General features: G+C 55.6%; 1 protein-coding gene and 1 pseudogene across 1 annotated transcript in view; one reads left to right on the top strand and one right to left on the bottom strand.

Moving 5' to 3' along the window:
* The window catches only part of SLC2A1 (solute carrier family 2 member 1), a 30,112-nt gene extending 14,706 nt beyond the window's left edge, over positions 1-15,406 (top strand). The window contains exons 3-10 of the mRNA XM_045545688.1: positions 9,964-10,124; positions 10,274-10,514; positions 11,077-11,239; positions 11,332-11,519; positions 11,777-11,881; positions 12,353-12,454; positions 13,741-13,944; positions 14,321-15,406. Of these exons, the coding sequence (XP_045401644.1) occupies positions 9,964-10,124; positions 10,274-10,514; positions 11,077-11,239; positions 11,332-11,519; positions 11,777-11,881; positions 12,353-12,454; positions 13,741-13,944; positions 14,321-14,521 (1,365 nt within the window). The 3' untranslated portion in view covers positions 14,522-15,406. The remainder of the gene's footprint in view (positions 1-9,963; positions 10,125-10,273; positions 10,515-11,076; positions 11,240-11,331; positions 11,520-11,776; positions 11,882-12,352; positions 12,455-13,740; positions 13,945-14,320) is intronic.
* Positions 13,044-13,157, bottom strand: LOC123636325 (annotated as a pseudogene).
* Positions 15,407-15,662: the final 256 nt, after the last annotated feature.

Consider the following 15,662-nt stretch of genomic DNA (forward strand, 5'->3'; position numbering starts at 1 on the left):
AAGGGCTCTGGACAGCTCTTGCCAAAGTGTGTGCTTTGGAGCTGGTCCCCTTTGGGAATCCGTACAGGTGGAAAGTCTGCAAGACGGACTGGGAGGAAACAGGGCTGTTGAGCTCTCTGCCTTGGTTGCACATTGGGGTGCCCTGGACACCCTCGGATTCTGATTTAATTGGTCTGGGATACTGTTTGAGCATTGAATTTAAAAGCTTCCCCACTAAGCCTAATGTGCAGCCAAAGCTGAGAGCTACTGGGTTCAGTGATATCCTGACTGTGATCGCATAGAGTTTGTGACAGAACCAGGACTCCAAGGTCAGGATAGAGGAGGTGTTTTCAGAAACAGAGCAGGGTTCGGGTGAGCAGGGGGCCTGCAAAGGTGGGAGGGAAATGCCCCGGGGAGAGAAAGCCTGGCACGCAGTAAAGGGTGAATAGTTTGGTGTGTCACTAGGGTGGACGGGAGGGGAGCCCGGCAAGGTCAGCCAGAGCCGGACCACAAAGGGCCTTGTGGGTGCGGCGTGGCGCAGTCAGCAGGGGCATACGGGCACCAGCAGCGGGCCGAGCTAGGGAGTGTGGACTTCAGCATGAGGACACTGGGGCCCTGCTGGAGAAGACAGGCATGATGAGACCTGCATTTTAGCAAAGTGATTCATGCGTCTGGTACGGTAGGATGGACCTGAGAGTGTGAGGCTCGAGACAGGGAAACCAGTGAGAAAGCTGCTGTTGCACTAGTGACATAAACGCTCACAGCGGGGAATGGCCAGGGTTTGGTCATCAGTTCAGTGTGAGGACAAAAAAGAGGGGTTCAAAAATGGCTCCTAGGATTCTGGCATTGGTGATGTGTGGCATCGAGGAGGAGTGGATAGGTGGCCGTGGGATGTTCAGGAATTGAGGTTTGGGCAGCACAGCTGGGGATGTGCGTGTGGGTCTTTTTCTTAGACACAGGCTGGAGAAAAGTCAAGAGCTGGTCACTGGTGTCCAAACAGGAATGGAGGGAGAGTCCTCAGGAGCCTATGAGGAATAAAAAGAGAAATAAAGATCAAGCCCTCAGAAAACATCCCCACTGGTAGAAGAGGACTCCAGGTAGAAGAGGAAGAGCTGGTATCTCCAAAACCAGGAGATGAGACCCTCGCAAGACAAAGGGAGAATGGAAGCTCTTGGAGGGCCTGGGTATTTAATTCCTGTACTGCTGTGTCCTTCGTGCCTGGAACCGTGCGTGTCACAGTAACAGGCGCGCAGGATGGTGAGTGGATGAACGAAGGGAAGGAAGCTGCCAGGTGCCCCAGAGGCTGCACTGGACCAGTGCCCTCTGCAGTGACGAGTGCAGAGAGGGGTTGGTGGGCTTGCAGCCGCTCAGACCAACCCGATGGCGCCATGTGGGCAGAAGCCTCGCTGCGGTGGGTTGAAGAGTGACAGGCGGATGGGAAGCTTAGAGACAGCCCTTCCGCGGAGGTTGGTGGAGAAGGGAGAAGAGGTGGGTGAGCTAAACATGTTGGGAGGAATTAGCAGAGGAGGACAAGGTGAGGATAAGGAAGTAGGAGTGGGTCCTCGAGCCAGGTGGAGCTGGGGAGACGCAGCCTTTGGCCTGGAGGGTCTAAGATTCCTGAAGATGTGGGAAAGTCTGAGATGATGTTCTCTGGACCCTGGGGCCTCCCGTCTCATCAGAAATAGGCAAGAGGTTAGACCTGCAGGGAAGATGGGCGGAACTGCTGACCAGGACGTCATAGAAGCCCAACTGAGGCTGTCAGCTGCATTTATAGGAGCATTGGTGGCACCTGTCCAAAGGTCACTTCAGAAACCAGTCTCTGCAGACCGAAGCTAGCGACGTGAGCAGCCAGAAGTGAGAGTACATGCTGAAATCTAGCGGCGTTTCCGGGGCGAGGACTCGGGCACTCAGTCTGTTTACTTTTGCACTTTACAAACACTTCTCACGAGCCTGGCCGTAGTTTTTCCAACCAGGGGCAGATTAGAAATGATAAATTTAACATGTAAAGAGAGGACAGAAGGGCTTAAGAGTAAGAAACGCAAGTGCAGCTCAGCCAACATGTAGGAACAGGGCATAGCGACCGCGGTGCCAGGCAGGTGCTGAAGGCATGTCCCAGGACGCACAGGGAATTGACTCAGCCAACACTGTCATTCGACCAGCACTCACTGGGGCGTCTACTCTGTGCCAGACACTGGCCTAGACAGTCGGGAGGAGTATCGCTGGCTCCCAGGGAGCTGTCTCAGACTTGGTCTAAGCCAGGGCCTGGCCCTGCCCTCAAGGACTCACCATCCAGACGTGGGGGAGAGACCCCTGGGATCTCTTGGGAAAAGCCAGAGTGTTATTAATGGGGGCTTCAAGGTGCTGTGAGAGCAAATGGGGAACAACCGTTGGTGGGCTGGGGTTGATGGGAGAGACAGGAAGAGCTTCGTCAAGGACTTGGCAGCTGAAGTAGACCTTGAGGGCTGAGCTGGCCTCACGGGAAAGGAGGGGCAGATGTCCAGGCAGTGGGAACGGCTTGTGCAAAGATGCAGTGGGCTGAAGTGTTCCGCTGATGCAGAATTGCCAACTGCCTGCCCTGGGCACGCCAACTTCCCTGTCTTTTGGGGAGAACTTCTCTTAGAAAACAGCATTGGGTTGCCTACTCTGGAGAAGAGACTTTGCCCCACGAATGGTAAGGATGCCAATTCTGCTGTTAATTACCAGAAGTGCGTTCTCTTCCATAAAACAGACCCCAAAGGGCTTCCTCCTGGAAGTGGTTAATTAATCATAATATTATCTTAGATGTTTACAGAGCACCTCTCCATAAATTACCTCCTCACAGTAGCCCTACCAGGTGGGTGGAGCTGAGATTACCTTCCCCCGCTCATAAATGAGAGAACTGAGGCCAGATGAGGTCACCTGGAGAGTGAGGCTGAGCTAGAGGCAGGCTCCAGGTCTCACGCCTCCCCTACTGCAAGTGCCGCCCCTGCCACTGCCCCTGCCCCACACTGTGAGCAATGAAGACCTCCTTCTCCCCAGTGGAGGGGGAAGGAGGCGGGAGAGGCAAGCCCAGCCACAGAGGGTGCGAATTCACGAACAAGGGCGTCCTGACTGCCATACTTGGCTGGTCTGAACACTGTCTCTCCCCCCCCCAAATGGCTGAGCTGCCAACAGAGATGACTAATGGCCATTGAGAAACAGTGAAGTCCTGGCCAAGGGACAATGTCAGGCATGTCTGAGAATAAGGAATCCTCAGAACCCAGAGAATGTGGGCTTGAAAGGGCCTAATGGCCCATTGGCTCAACCCTCCTTGTTTGCTGAAGGAGGAACCTTGTCCGCAGAGGAGGTGCGGTCTGGTCTACCCAAGACGACCCAGCCTGGTGAGCCAAAGAACTGAAAGGGCTGGAGGCGAGAACCACCTCCCAACCCAAGCCCTCTGCCCCCTCAGGCTGAGCTGGGCTCCGGGCTCCAGGTAGCCTTTCTTTATCTCTCCTACATCCAGAAAGTTCCAGGTCCCCTCTCCCCTTCACCCACCACCACTCCCACAACCCTTACAGCTTACTGCATGGCCCACATCGTTATACCTGCTTTAGAAATAGTAATTCAGTTGTTCCTCTTAATAGCCCCATTAGGTAGACACCATAATCCCTGTTATATAAGAAACTGGGGCACAGAGATGTTAAGCAGTTAAGCCAAGGGCACACAGCTAGTAAGTGACAAAGCTAGGATTTGAATCCAAGGAGTGTGGCTCCAGTCTGTGCCCTCAACCCCTTTGGAAGATGGGCACGGTCAGAGAGGGGGACCTAAACACCCTTTCACACACCTACAGCTGCCACCCATCTGGCCCCTTGTGCTCCGACTTCAGCGCTGAGTCAAGCCCAGTCATGTACAGACATCTCAACAGTTTCCCACACACAGTTGCACAACCTCTTGCACCATCACACCCTGTCACAGTCATGTCATCCCTAAGCCCCTCATGGCTTGTTAGTCAGTTAGTGTCGACTGTACCTCCAGCCTGGTGCTGGACACCGGGGACACAGGTGAGTCAGAGCGTCTCCACGCTGAAGTTTAGTCGAGAGGGAGCACGTGGTGCCTCCTAGTCGGCTTTTGCAGGACAGTGATGGAAATGTGGACAGGAACAGTGGAGCAGAGAAGGAGGAGGGAGAAGGTAGTTGGCCCACAGAGCAGGGTTTCTCAACCTTGGCACCGCTGACATTTTTGCCAGATAATTCTGTGGTGTCATGGGGGGCTGTCCTGTGCACTGGAGGGTGTTTAGCAGCACCCTTGGCGTCTACCCACTAGATGCCAGTAGCCAATGACAACCAAAAATGTCTCTGAATGTTGGCAGATGTCCTCTGGGGGCCAAAATCGCCTCTGTTTGGAACCACTGCGCTGGAGAACGAGGGGTGGTCATCGGGAGGAAGGCTTCTGAGGAGTCTCTGTGCATTCTCTGAGAGGTGAATAAGCATAAGCGAAGCTGTGGGGTGTCCAGGTTGTATGGGGGAGTCGCTGTGTCTGCCAGAGGAAGGGCACATGAGTCACAGTGTGGGAAGAGGAGACACTTCCTCTCGAGGGCCTAGAAGGCTTTGGACATGGCTGCTGCAGCAAGATGAACGTCCCTCTGTCTGCAGGGGACCCTCAAGGCCAGGGGCCAGTGAGGAGGCCTGGCCTGACCTTGGTTTGGAGGCCAGCCATGTCAGGGCTCCTCCGGAGAGGCAGCCTAGGTGGTCTGGTCCTCTGCTGTGGGGCCCAGGGTCCTGGCTTCCAGCTCCAACCTGGGCCTCTTCCCCCAGGCCCCTGAGATAGGCCCCAGGGGACCCAGTGGGCAGGGCTATCTGTCCTGCTCCACCTGGAGCATCTGGCTCTGAATTCCCAGCTGACCCTGGGGTGTGGCTGAGAGTTGCTGTGGAGACACAAGCTGGGGCTGAGAGCTGGGGGAAGTTGGGGAATGGGGTCAAGGCCAGGCTAAGGCACTAAGCTGGACATTCCCTCCTTCTAACTGGAGCTGAAAGCTTGGTGGCTGTTTAACCGCTTCATCCCCACAGTAACATCTAGGAGAGGTTTGAGAAGGAGCTTTAATTCCCTGGCCTGGCCCAGGGATGCTCTAGAAGACCCAGGCCTCCTGGGGCAGAGGAATGTCTACAGGGAAGGAGGATGAGACCAGCCTGAGGTTCCAAACACATACCCCTTTTCCCAGACGGGCCACTTGGCAGTAGCCTGTTTTTCTGTGGCCCACGAGCTAAGAATGGCTTTTACATTTTAAAATAGTTGGAAAAAAAGAAAGAATAAAATTAAGCAACAAAGGCCATCTGTGGCCCGCAGACCCTTCCTAATATGTTCTATCTAGACTTTTATGTAAAATGTGTGCCAGTCCCTGCTCTAGATCACTTTGACTTGCATGCTCCCCACTGACAGAGAACTCACCACCTGGAAGGTGGGCAAGCTCATCCTCTGAAGCCTAGAAAGTTCTTCCTTCCTCTCAGCTGAAGTCTGGCCCTGGGGCCTCTCCTCCCTGAGGCTGCAGACCTGCTGGGTCCCTCTGCGGGGGCGGGGTGGGGGGACAGAAAGAGCCTTACCCCCAAGGCAGGCCTCTACTTCCCTCAGGTTCTTCCCCACCCCATGTATTCCATCAGGTAATGACCTTTTTCTCCTGGCAATTTAAAAATGGAAAACTCTGTTCCCAATGCTCCTCTGAAGGTGGTGGCTTCTCTCCTTGAGAGGACAACAGTGACGGTACCAACGGCTTTTCCATGTGCTGGGCGGCATGCTCTGCCTCATGGCTCTACACGGAGAGGAAGTGAGAACTTCCCCTGTAGACGGCAGACGTGTGGTCTTCACCCACAGTCTCCCGAGCAGGCGGGGAGGGGCATGGGGATCCCCTAGGTGTCCTGAGGCACATGTGGCCCCCTCACCCCGAGAGAGCTGCTTGAGGAACAGCTGTGAAATGGAAGCCGTCCAGTCTAAGGGACCTTGGCTGCCCAGAGTCACCCTGCTTCTCCAGGCCGGCCGCACTGTGTACTAGCTTCAGCAGGGGCCTAGACAGAGATCTCCAGTGGGCCCTCAGCTCCAGGCAGGCTGATGCCACGGCAATCCCCCCGGAACTGACCGGGACCCTCCCTCCCTGCCCAGCATGCATACCCTCGCCCAGACCCCCGGCAGGGTAAAGAGGCTGTGAATGGGCAGGGGGTGGGTGGGGCAGAGAGGCAGGTAGTTGGCTGAGTTGACGCGTTTAACCGCCGTTCTGAGGCGTAGTTCACTGTGGGAGATGGGGTTGGCTTTGGCGGATGGGAAGAGTCAGGAGCAGGAACCAGGTGAGACCTAGGGTAGGTGCTGCATGGGGAGAGAAGTAGGGCAGATTGTGGGGGGCGATGGCAGGATCAAGGGTAACTCTCAAGCTGGGGAGGGGCAGCGAGGTGGGAGCGTTCAGGACAGGCATGTGGCAGGCCTCACCTGAAACATGAGCCAGGGCCGAGGAGGCTGCCAGCAGCCTGTGGAGACTGGGTCTGTGCCATCCTGTTAGGGGAGTGACAAGTAGGCTCTTATTCCGCGAGGGGCACCCAGGCACTTCCAGGGTGGATGCTGAGGGCAGTGACTGGGTGGAAAATGTGACCCCACAACTTTTCCCCATGTAGGGGGTCTTCTGATTCCCCAGGAAGGGCCAGCTTGGAGCCCCCCAAGGACCCCCAGGGAGGAGAGGACACAGCCCTCAAACCAGCAGCAGGAATGGAAAACTAGGCATAGCGTCTTTCCAGAAATGTCAAGCACCTGATTAAGAGGTAGAAACCCACTACCCAGCCTCGGCTTGGCCAGGAAATGCTGCTGGGGGGTGGAGAGGATGGGCCTGGGGCCAAGGTTAAAGCAGAGGAGGCTGGCTGCTCACCTCCACCCAGTAAAGTGGTCTGAGCAGCAGAGGGGCTGGGGGGCCATAGAGGAGCCAGCCCTGGACAGGGCTTGGGCCCTGACTGTGTTACCAAGGATGGACCTCTCCTGTAACACCTCATTTACACAAGGTCCCCTATCAGCTGAGCTGCCAAAACAGAAACCTCCATGTCCCATCCTTAAGCTCATTTAGTTTAAGCTCTTATTCAGCATGTATTTACTCCTTTGTTGTACAGAATTCTAGCAAGTTCCATTAGCTGGCTTCCTGGCAAATTTTAAGAGGGGTATGGAAAGTTATAGGAAACAAGCCTCTGAACCACAGAGTGGGGAGGGAAGACCCTGAGAACTATGGAATGCAGAAATCGTAAGCCATCAGGAGCCAGTCGGCACAGGGATAAGCACCTCTCCTTGCCCCTATGGAGAGCCCCAAAGACACCATTGCTCCAGAGCCCTGCTTGTAAGTCTAGTTGCTCAGGGCAGCAAAGTGAAATCTTTCCAGACTTCTACCCCGATTATGATGGGTCAGGAAAGTTTGGACCCTCAGAGGGGCGACCGTCATTTATGTGGGCAGTTTCCTTATCCAGAACAGCTTGTTCTCTGCGGAGCCTGATAAATGGGGCATTACTGTTCCCAGCCAGTCCTCCTCTGGGGTTGGTTTTGTCCCTGGAAGAGCACAAGTACTTGGTGTTTTGTTTTGTTTTATTTTGTTTTGTTCAAATCTGCCTTCTCTCTGCAAAATCAAGGGGTTCTAGGAGGAGCACCCAAGACTCTTTACTCACTGATTCTCCACTCACTCACCAGGTATCCCTGGCACTGGCTCTGGGACAGGCCCTGGTGTGAATCAACTCAGGTCCCTGTCCTCAGGGAAGACAAAGTCCCATGAGTCAGGGAAGCATTTTAGCTGGATCTCAGGAGGTCCCAGCAGTAACACAAGGTGCCCCCTCCAGGCAGGACTCACAGCATCTCAAAGGCATGGGGGGTGGGGAGATGGTTGTAGAGTGAAGATGTGGCCCACGCATGTGGTAGGCAGGGAGGTTGGAGTCACACCTGGCAAGAGCCTCGATTTCGAATTGTGGGAGGAAGGCTTGGTTAGACTTTTGTCAGTGGTCCGCACGGCCTTCGGGCCAGTCCCAGTGTGTGATGGGCTGGTTTTAGGGGTGATGGTGCCAGGCACTGTAGAAGCACGGTGTGTCCCTAAATCCCTGTGGCACCGTGGAGTAGGTATTGCTAATGTCTGTTTCAGAGATGAGGCCACTGAAACTCAGAGATGAAATAACTTGCCACGGTCACTCTAGAAATACGGAGTAGAGCTGGGGTCTGAATTTGGCTGTGTCCAGATTCAGAGCCCAGGTTCCTAATCACTACACCGCCTGGCTTCCCCAGGACAGAAAAGTGGATCTTTACGACTGACTCTCTTCTGTCAACCTGTCCTAAGCCCCTGGAGCCTGGTTTCTGTCAGGTGACTCCAGACTTGGGAGAGGTCATGGCAGGGCAGGGAAAAAGATGGCTAGAGGCCGAGGACTCTCATGGAAAGAAAGCACCAGGGGGCAGGTCCATCATACTCAGTGGACATTTCTGGGACTGTGGGCCTTGATTTCCCCTTTGGCAAGTGTGGCTATCCATAGCCTCCTCTTCTGCTAGAACTCTGTGGCTGGGGAGAGGTGGGGAGGCCCAAGAGCAGTGATGGCGGAGGTTGAAGAGGCTGCCCGCTGCTGCGTGTACGTGAATTTGCAGCGTGCAGCTGGGGCGGCATTGGGGTGGGGTGGGTTCACGTGGAATTGAGTTTGAGCTGCAAGTGGCGAAGGCTGGAGGGGCATGCGGATTGGTGACTGGCTATACAAGCACGGTCTGTGTGCGATGGTATGTGTGCACAGGAAGCTGTTTCTGGGTAGTTGGGCCTGCGCCCGGCCCGGCTACATGTGCAGGTGGGTGGGTCTAGCTAGTCCTGTGGCACTGGGTGTGTGTCTGCATTGCCCGCGTGTGCTGAGTGTCCTCAGGCAGAACCGGTGCTACCCACCTGCCACATCCCTGGGAGCCGGCCAGGCCCTCCCCCCGGTGGGGGCAGGGCTAGTGGGCAGGCCTGTCCTAGGACAGGTGTCCCCAGTTCCTGGAACTGCTTCCTTGTCCGGAGCCTTTGCCCATACCTCCCAGCTGCACCCTGGGAGAGGGGAGGAGGCCACAGGTCCTTCAAGGTGGCGCTCCCAGGCCACTGTGAGGCAGCTGGGCCTGGGGACAGAGAGCAGCAGCACGAGTCTCGAGAGCACTTCTGAAAGGTGGTGTGTGTGAGTTTGTCACCCCAGACCCTGAGAGCAAAGTCAGGGAGTCTGCACTTCCTGGATGGCAGAACCCGTCCATCCAGCCGTGCTTCCTCCACAGCAGGAGTGTGGGGGAAGGGCCTGGTGGCTTGGCAGAGCTGGGCCCCACCTGGGGCCTTGGGACACAGGAAAAGAGAAAAGGAGCAGATGGAAAGAATCCTTTTCTCTCTGTACCCCTCTCCGTTCTGTGCATGAACTTCCACTGTTGGTCACTTGCCATCATCCCCAGCAAGTCCTGTGTAGCCTATGAAATCACACCCTGGGGAGTGGGAGAGCTGGTGGGCTCTGAGGTGGAGCCCAACCCCCCGCTTCTCACCTTGGGAAACTGAGGCCCACAAAAAGGGAGGGGCTTGGCTCAAGAACATGGCCAGGCATGGTGGCACCTTGGGGAGCTGAGGCAGGAGGATCGTTTGATGGCAGGAGTTCAATACCAGCCTGAGCAACATAGCGAGACCCTGTTCTCTACTAAAAATAGAAAAATTAGCCGGGCATGGTGGCACACACCTGTAGTCCCAGCCACTCGGGAAGCTAAGGCAGGAGGATTGCTTGAGCCCGGGAGTTCAAGGTTGCAGTGAGCTCTCAACGATCATCATGCCACTGCACTCTAGCCTGGGTGACAGAGTGAGACTCCATCTCTTAAAAAAAAAAAAAAAAAGGAAGAAGAACATGCGGTGAGATGCCGTGAGTCTGTGGCAGAGCCAGGCCTGGGTCCTGTCCAGCGTCTTGTGAAACGGCCCCCTGAGGGAGGGGTGAAGGGGAGGAGGAAGACGGCCCTGGGGGCTTGCTCACCCCGACTGCTTCTCCCCTGCAGGTGATCGAGGAGTTCTACAACCAGACGTGGATCCAACGATATGGGGAGCGCATCCTGCCCACCACGCTCACCACACTCTGGTCCCTCTCGGTGGCCATCTTCTCCGTCGGGGGCATGATTGGCTCCTTCTCTGTGGGCCTGTTTGTTAACCGCTTTGGCCGGTGAGCAGGAAGGGCCCTGGCCCTGCCCAGGGCATCCCAGATGCGGGTGGGAGGTGGGGGAGACTCCCCTGCCTGCTCCAGGGATTCACCTGTGACCCAGCCCCTGGGGAGCCTGAGGGGCACCCGCCTGACCTGCGACCCCTCCCCAGGCGGAACTCCATGCTGATGATGAACCTGCTGGCCTTCCTGTCCGCTGTGCTCATGGGCTTCTCCAAGCTGGGCAAGTCCTTTGAGATGCTGATCCTGGGCCGCTTCATTATCGGGGTGTACTGCGGCCTGACCACAGGCTTTGTGCCCATGTACGTGGGGGAGGTGTCCCCCACGGCCCTTCGTGGGGCCCTGGGCACCCTGCACCAGCTGGGCATCGTCATCGGCATCCTCATCGCCCAGGTGAGCTGCGGCTGCTTGCCTGGCACTGCCACACCCCCGGCTTCCACGGCTGTCGGGCCTGTCCTGCAGGGCAGAGCTTCTCTGACTAGACTTGCACCCGGCTTCCACAGCCCTGTGAGCCCCAGGTACACAGGTCCAGGAACACACCACCCCCCCCAGACCTCCCAGGCTTCCCCAGCAGAAGAGCAAGATTCCCCCACCCTCCTTATCCCCTTTCCTCTCACTCTGGGCATCCGACCACAGGGACCCCACTGTTCCCTACACGTGCCGGCTCTCCCTTGCCGCGTGCTGCTGTGCCTGGATGCACACTGCCCTTTCTGCACAAGGATTCCCCGTCCCCACCCCCGTGGCAGCGTAGCAGCCCCACTCTCTGTGCTAGACACATTCACAGCCTTGCCACTTGCCCTCCCAGTAATGCTGTGAGGTAGGTCCTGCTTTCCCCACACGACAGACGAGGAAACCGGGGTTCAGAGAGGTTAGTGGAGGAGCCTCCAGAAGCAGCAGCCGACACAAAGCAGGACAGCCCCTCTGGCGGGACGCTCACAGCCCCTGCTTCCCCCAGGTGTTCGGCCTGGACTCCATCATGGGCAACGAGGACCTGTGGCCCCTGCTGCTGAGCATCATTTTCATCCCAGCCCTGCTGCAGTGCATCGTGCTGCCCTTCTGCCCCGAGAGCCCCCGCTTCCTGCTCATCAACCGCAACGAAGAGAACCGGGCCAAGAGTGGTACGGGCAGAGCCCTGCCCTCCTCCCTGCTGCCCGAGCCCCGGCCTGCTTCCCACTCTGAGCACCCCTCTCCTTCCCTCCGGTCCCTCCAGTGCTGAAGAAGCTGCGCGGGACAGCCGACGTGACCCATGACCTGCAGGAGATGAAGGAGGAGAGCCGGCAGATGATGCGGGAGAAGAAGGTCACCATCCTGGAGCTGTTCCGCTCGCCCGCCTATCGCCAGCCCATCCTCATCGCCGTGGTGCTGCAGCTGTCCCAGCAGCTGTCGGGCATCAACGCTGTGAGTCCCAGCCAAGCCCTGTGGTCAAGTGTGGGCTACGAACAAATCCCAAACTTAAAACAACATATATGTGCCCACCAAAGGAGAAGCTTCCCTTTAGAACCAGAGCTGCAGGTCACTGCAGGGCAGCGTCCCTTGGCCTGAGAAGTGCTTGTCCCCTGTACTCCTTACTCACCCTGGGTCCCACGCCCACTGGTGCAGAGGCAGGGAAGGGCCACAGTGCCCAGCTGAGCCCCAACAGTCTCTCTACCTGGCAGGTCTTCTATTACTCCACCAGCATCTTCGAGAAGGCGGGGGTGCAGCAGCCTGTGTACGCCACCATCGGCTCCGGCATCTTCAACACGGCCTTCACCGTCGTGTCGGTGAGTCTTTGCTTGCTGCCAGGCAGCAGCCGGGGTCCAGCTCAGGGCCTCAGGGCAGAGTGGCAGCATTTGCTGGGAGCCAGGCATTTGTCACGTCTCCATACATGCCTTCTCCTTTCATTCTCAACGACCTGTGAGGTTCACTTCTCACGTCACACAGCTGGCATGAATGCTCAGAGAAGTGAAATGGAAAAGGCTTGCCCAAGCTCACAGCCAGGATGCTCAGCTCTCTGGCTCTCTAGGGCCACCTCTTGCCCCTGTACTGCTGTCAGGCTCTGGGGCCAGCTCTGTGCCCCTTGCCCTCTCTCTGGCCCCCAAGCCAAGCCCCAGGGAGAAGGCGATACTACTGTCTTCTCCACTGGTCTCTGCAGTGCAAGTGGCTTTCCTGGCCACGGGGGCGGGCCTCTGCGTGGGTAGGTTCAGAGGGGCACCAGGCAGGGGTGGTGGTGCTGACTCTTTTTCTGCCCACAGCTGTTTGTGGTGGAGCGAGCTGGCCGGCGGACCCTGCACCTCATAGGCCTGGCTGGCATGGCGGGCTGTGCCGTGCTCATGACCATTGCGCTGGCACTGCTGGTGAGTTGCCACGCTCTAGGGGACAAGGTGGGGGTGGGGTGGGGGGCAGCGGCTGTTCACCTGGGCTTCAGATCCCAAAGCAGGCCAGGTGGGTGCACTCGCCCTGGTTCTGCTTTGACCTGACTTTCTGGCTCCCGAGGTTGTCTCCTTCCATCCCACTCACATCCTGTCTTGAACTTGCTCTGCCCTGCTCGGTGGTTTCTCAACACGGAACCTTTGGCGCTAGACCCCAAACTCTCATCTCCCCAGGGAATTGCCTTGCCCAATATTAAACCTTCCAAAGTCTTTATCTGTAGCCTCAATTCACCATGGAAACAGTCCTGGAAAGCGTTACCATCCTCACCACAGAGGTGCAGAAACATGCCTTGTGTCACTCAATTCTCACGACACAGCAGGTGGAGTTATTATTCTCATTTTATGGGTGAAGAAACCTAAGTCCCAGGGAAGTTAGTGACATGTCGGATAAGGGATGAAGCCAGGAATCAACTTCAGGTCTGCTGGCTCCAAGCCTGTGACCGTCACCACTGTGTTAACCCTGTGCCAGGCACTCACAAGCACAAACACTCGTTTGTCCTTTCTTTTTCTTCCACGTCAGATGGGTAACATGCTGACATTGTAACTTGCTGATGTTGTGACAAGGTTTGAGGAAGGCAAATCTCGCACATGCACGTGAAAACTCGGTCATCACGCTTATGAACTAAATTTCTTTCTTGGCAAGGAAAGCACCATTAATCATTTTATAGGTGAACCTAGGCTTGGAAAGCCTGGCGGTTGCCGAGAGGTCCAGCATGCAGCAAGTGATGAGCAGCAGATCTGAGATCTGAGCCAGAGTCCATAACTTTTCTCCTGTGGCCTCCTCAAGGAGAACGGTTATATACAGAACCATAAATCTAGTGCCTACTCCGTGTCACACCTTACAAGCCTTGAAATATGAATCCACCCCTCACCAAGGAACATTCTTCTACATCCTCCTGCCACAAGCAGACTGCTCTGCAGCTACACCCAGGGGACCATGGGGGCCTCTCAGCACCTCCTGCACGCACAACCCGTTACTTCTCTCAAGCTTGCAACCACCCTGCCAGACTTAAATCATTCTGTTCAGAGGAGGAAAGTGGGACCCAACACAGGGTGACCAGGGTACACAGCAAGTCCAGGATCAGCCCCAGGCCTACTGCCTTCCAGCCTAGAGCGTGTACATAGCCTTGCTCCATGCTGCCTGTGCGCTTGGTTCCTCTGAGGATCCATCACAACCCCGTCTGACTTTCCCCCCTCTCCATCCTTAACAGGAGCAGCTTCCCTGGATGTCCTATCTGAGCATCGTGGCCATCTTCGGCTTTGTGGCCTTCTTTGAAGTGGGCCCTGGCCCCATCCCATGGTTCATTGTGGCTGAACTCTTCAGCCAGGGTCCTCGTCCTGCTGCCATTGCTGTCGCTGGCTTCTCCAACTGGACCTCAAATTTCATTGTGGGCATGTGCTTCCAGTATTTGGAGGTGAGAACCCTCCTTGTCTCCGTACTCACCATTTCTCACCTGCATGCATGCCCCCGAGTACTGTGAAAAGTGCTCTCCCAGCATTCTCATTAGGAATCATACTGAGGGGGAAATTGAGGCTCAGAAGTCCAGGTTAAACGGCTAAGAACACCGAGCTCAACTCCGGGGTTCTCTCCTTAGCTTTGAATGGTGCCCCTCAAACCTGTTCCATGCCAGGTGCAAGCACAGCCTCATTTAATGATCATGGCATCCCTGGGGAGTAAGTGGGTGTTCCCTATTTCAGATCAAAGGCCCAGACATAAAGTAACCTATCCTGAGTCCAGCAGCCAGGATGTAGGGTCGTGATTCCAACCGAATGTGTCCGTGTGTCTTTCAGCAACTGTGTGGTCCCTACGTCTTCATTATCTTCACTGTCCTCCTGGTTCTGTTCTTCATCTTCACCTACTTCAAAGTTCCTGAGACTAAAGGCCGGACCTTCGATGAGATTGCTTCTGGCTTCCGGCAGGGGGGAGCCAGCCACAGTGACAAGACACCCGAGGAGCTGTTCCACCCCCTGGGAGCTGATTCCCAAGTGTGAGGCACCCCACACCACCAGCCCGGCCTGTTCTCAGCAGCCCCAGGGAGCTCTTGGGGGCACAGGCAGCTGGATGAGACTTTCAAACTGACAGATCTCAGCCAAGCCGGGCCTGGGGCTCTTTTCTTCAGCCAGCAGTGATGTCCAGAAGAATATTCAGGACCTTAATGGCTCCAGGATTTTAACAAAAGCAAGACTGTTGCTCAAGTCTATTCAGACAAGCAACAGATTTTATAATTTTTTTATTACTGATTTTGTTACTATTTTTTTATCAGCCTGAGTCTCCTGTACCCACACCCCAGGCTTCACCCTGAATGGCTCAGAACCTGAGGGTGGGGACCAAGCCCTGTCCAGACACTTGCCTTCTTCACCAAGCTAATATGTAGGGCTGGACCTATGACCCAAGGACACACTAATCGAACTACGAACTACGAGGCTTCTACCCCAGGAGGTGGCTGTGGCCACCCCTTCTGCAGGCCGGGATCTCCCTGCCCTGGGGGTTAGGCTCCATTAGGATTCGCCCATTCCCATCTCTTCCTACCCAGCCACTCAAATTAACCTTTCCTTGCCTGAGACCAGTTGGGAGCACTGTGAGTGCAAGGAGGAGAGGGGAAGGGCCAGACTGGGCTGCCAGGTTCTAGTCTCCTTTGCACTGAGGGCCAGACTATCGCCATGAGAGGAGGGCCTATAGGAGGCTGAGAACTCACTGCTCAAGAAGACACGGACACTCCTGCCCTGCTGTGTATAGATGGAAGATATTTATATATTTTTTTGGTTGTCAATATTAAATACAGACACTAAGTTATAGTATATCTGGACAAACTTGTAAATACACCACCTCACTCCTGTAACTTACCTAAACAGATATAAATGGCTGGTTTTTAGAAATATGGTTTTGAAATGCTTGTGGATTGAGGGTAGGGAGGTTTGGATGGGACTGAGGGAAGAAGGGGTTGCAACCACTGCAGAGGCTTTAGACTTTGGCAGGATCCAGTCCCTTCCAAGCACCTCTGATCCGTGCCCTCTATTGCTTAAAAATGTTTGATTCCTATTGCCCAGAGAATATCTCAATTCTTTATCTTGGCATCCAAAGTATTTCTATCACATAATATTTGATAGTGTTCAAAAAATGGTAGCTGTGTGC

This window comes from Lemur catta, chromosome 3 (assembly GCF_020740605.2).
Source record: "Lemur catta isolate mLemCat1 chromosome 3, mLemCat1.pri, whole genome shotgun sequence".
NCBI lineage: Eukaryota > Metazoa > Chordata > Mammalia > Primates > Lemuridae > Lemur > Lemur catta.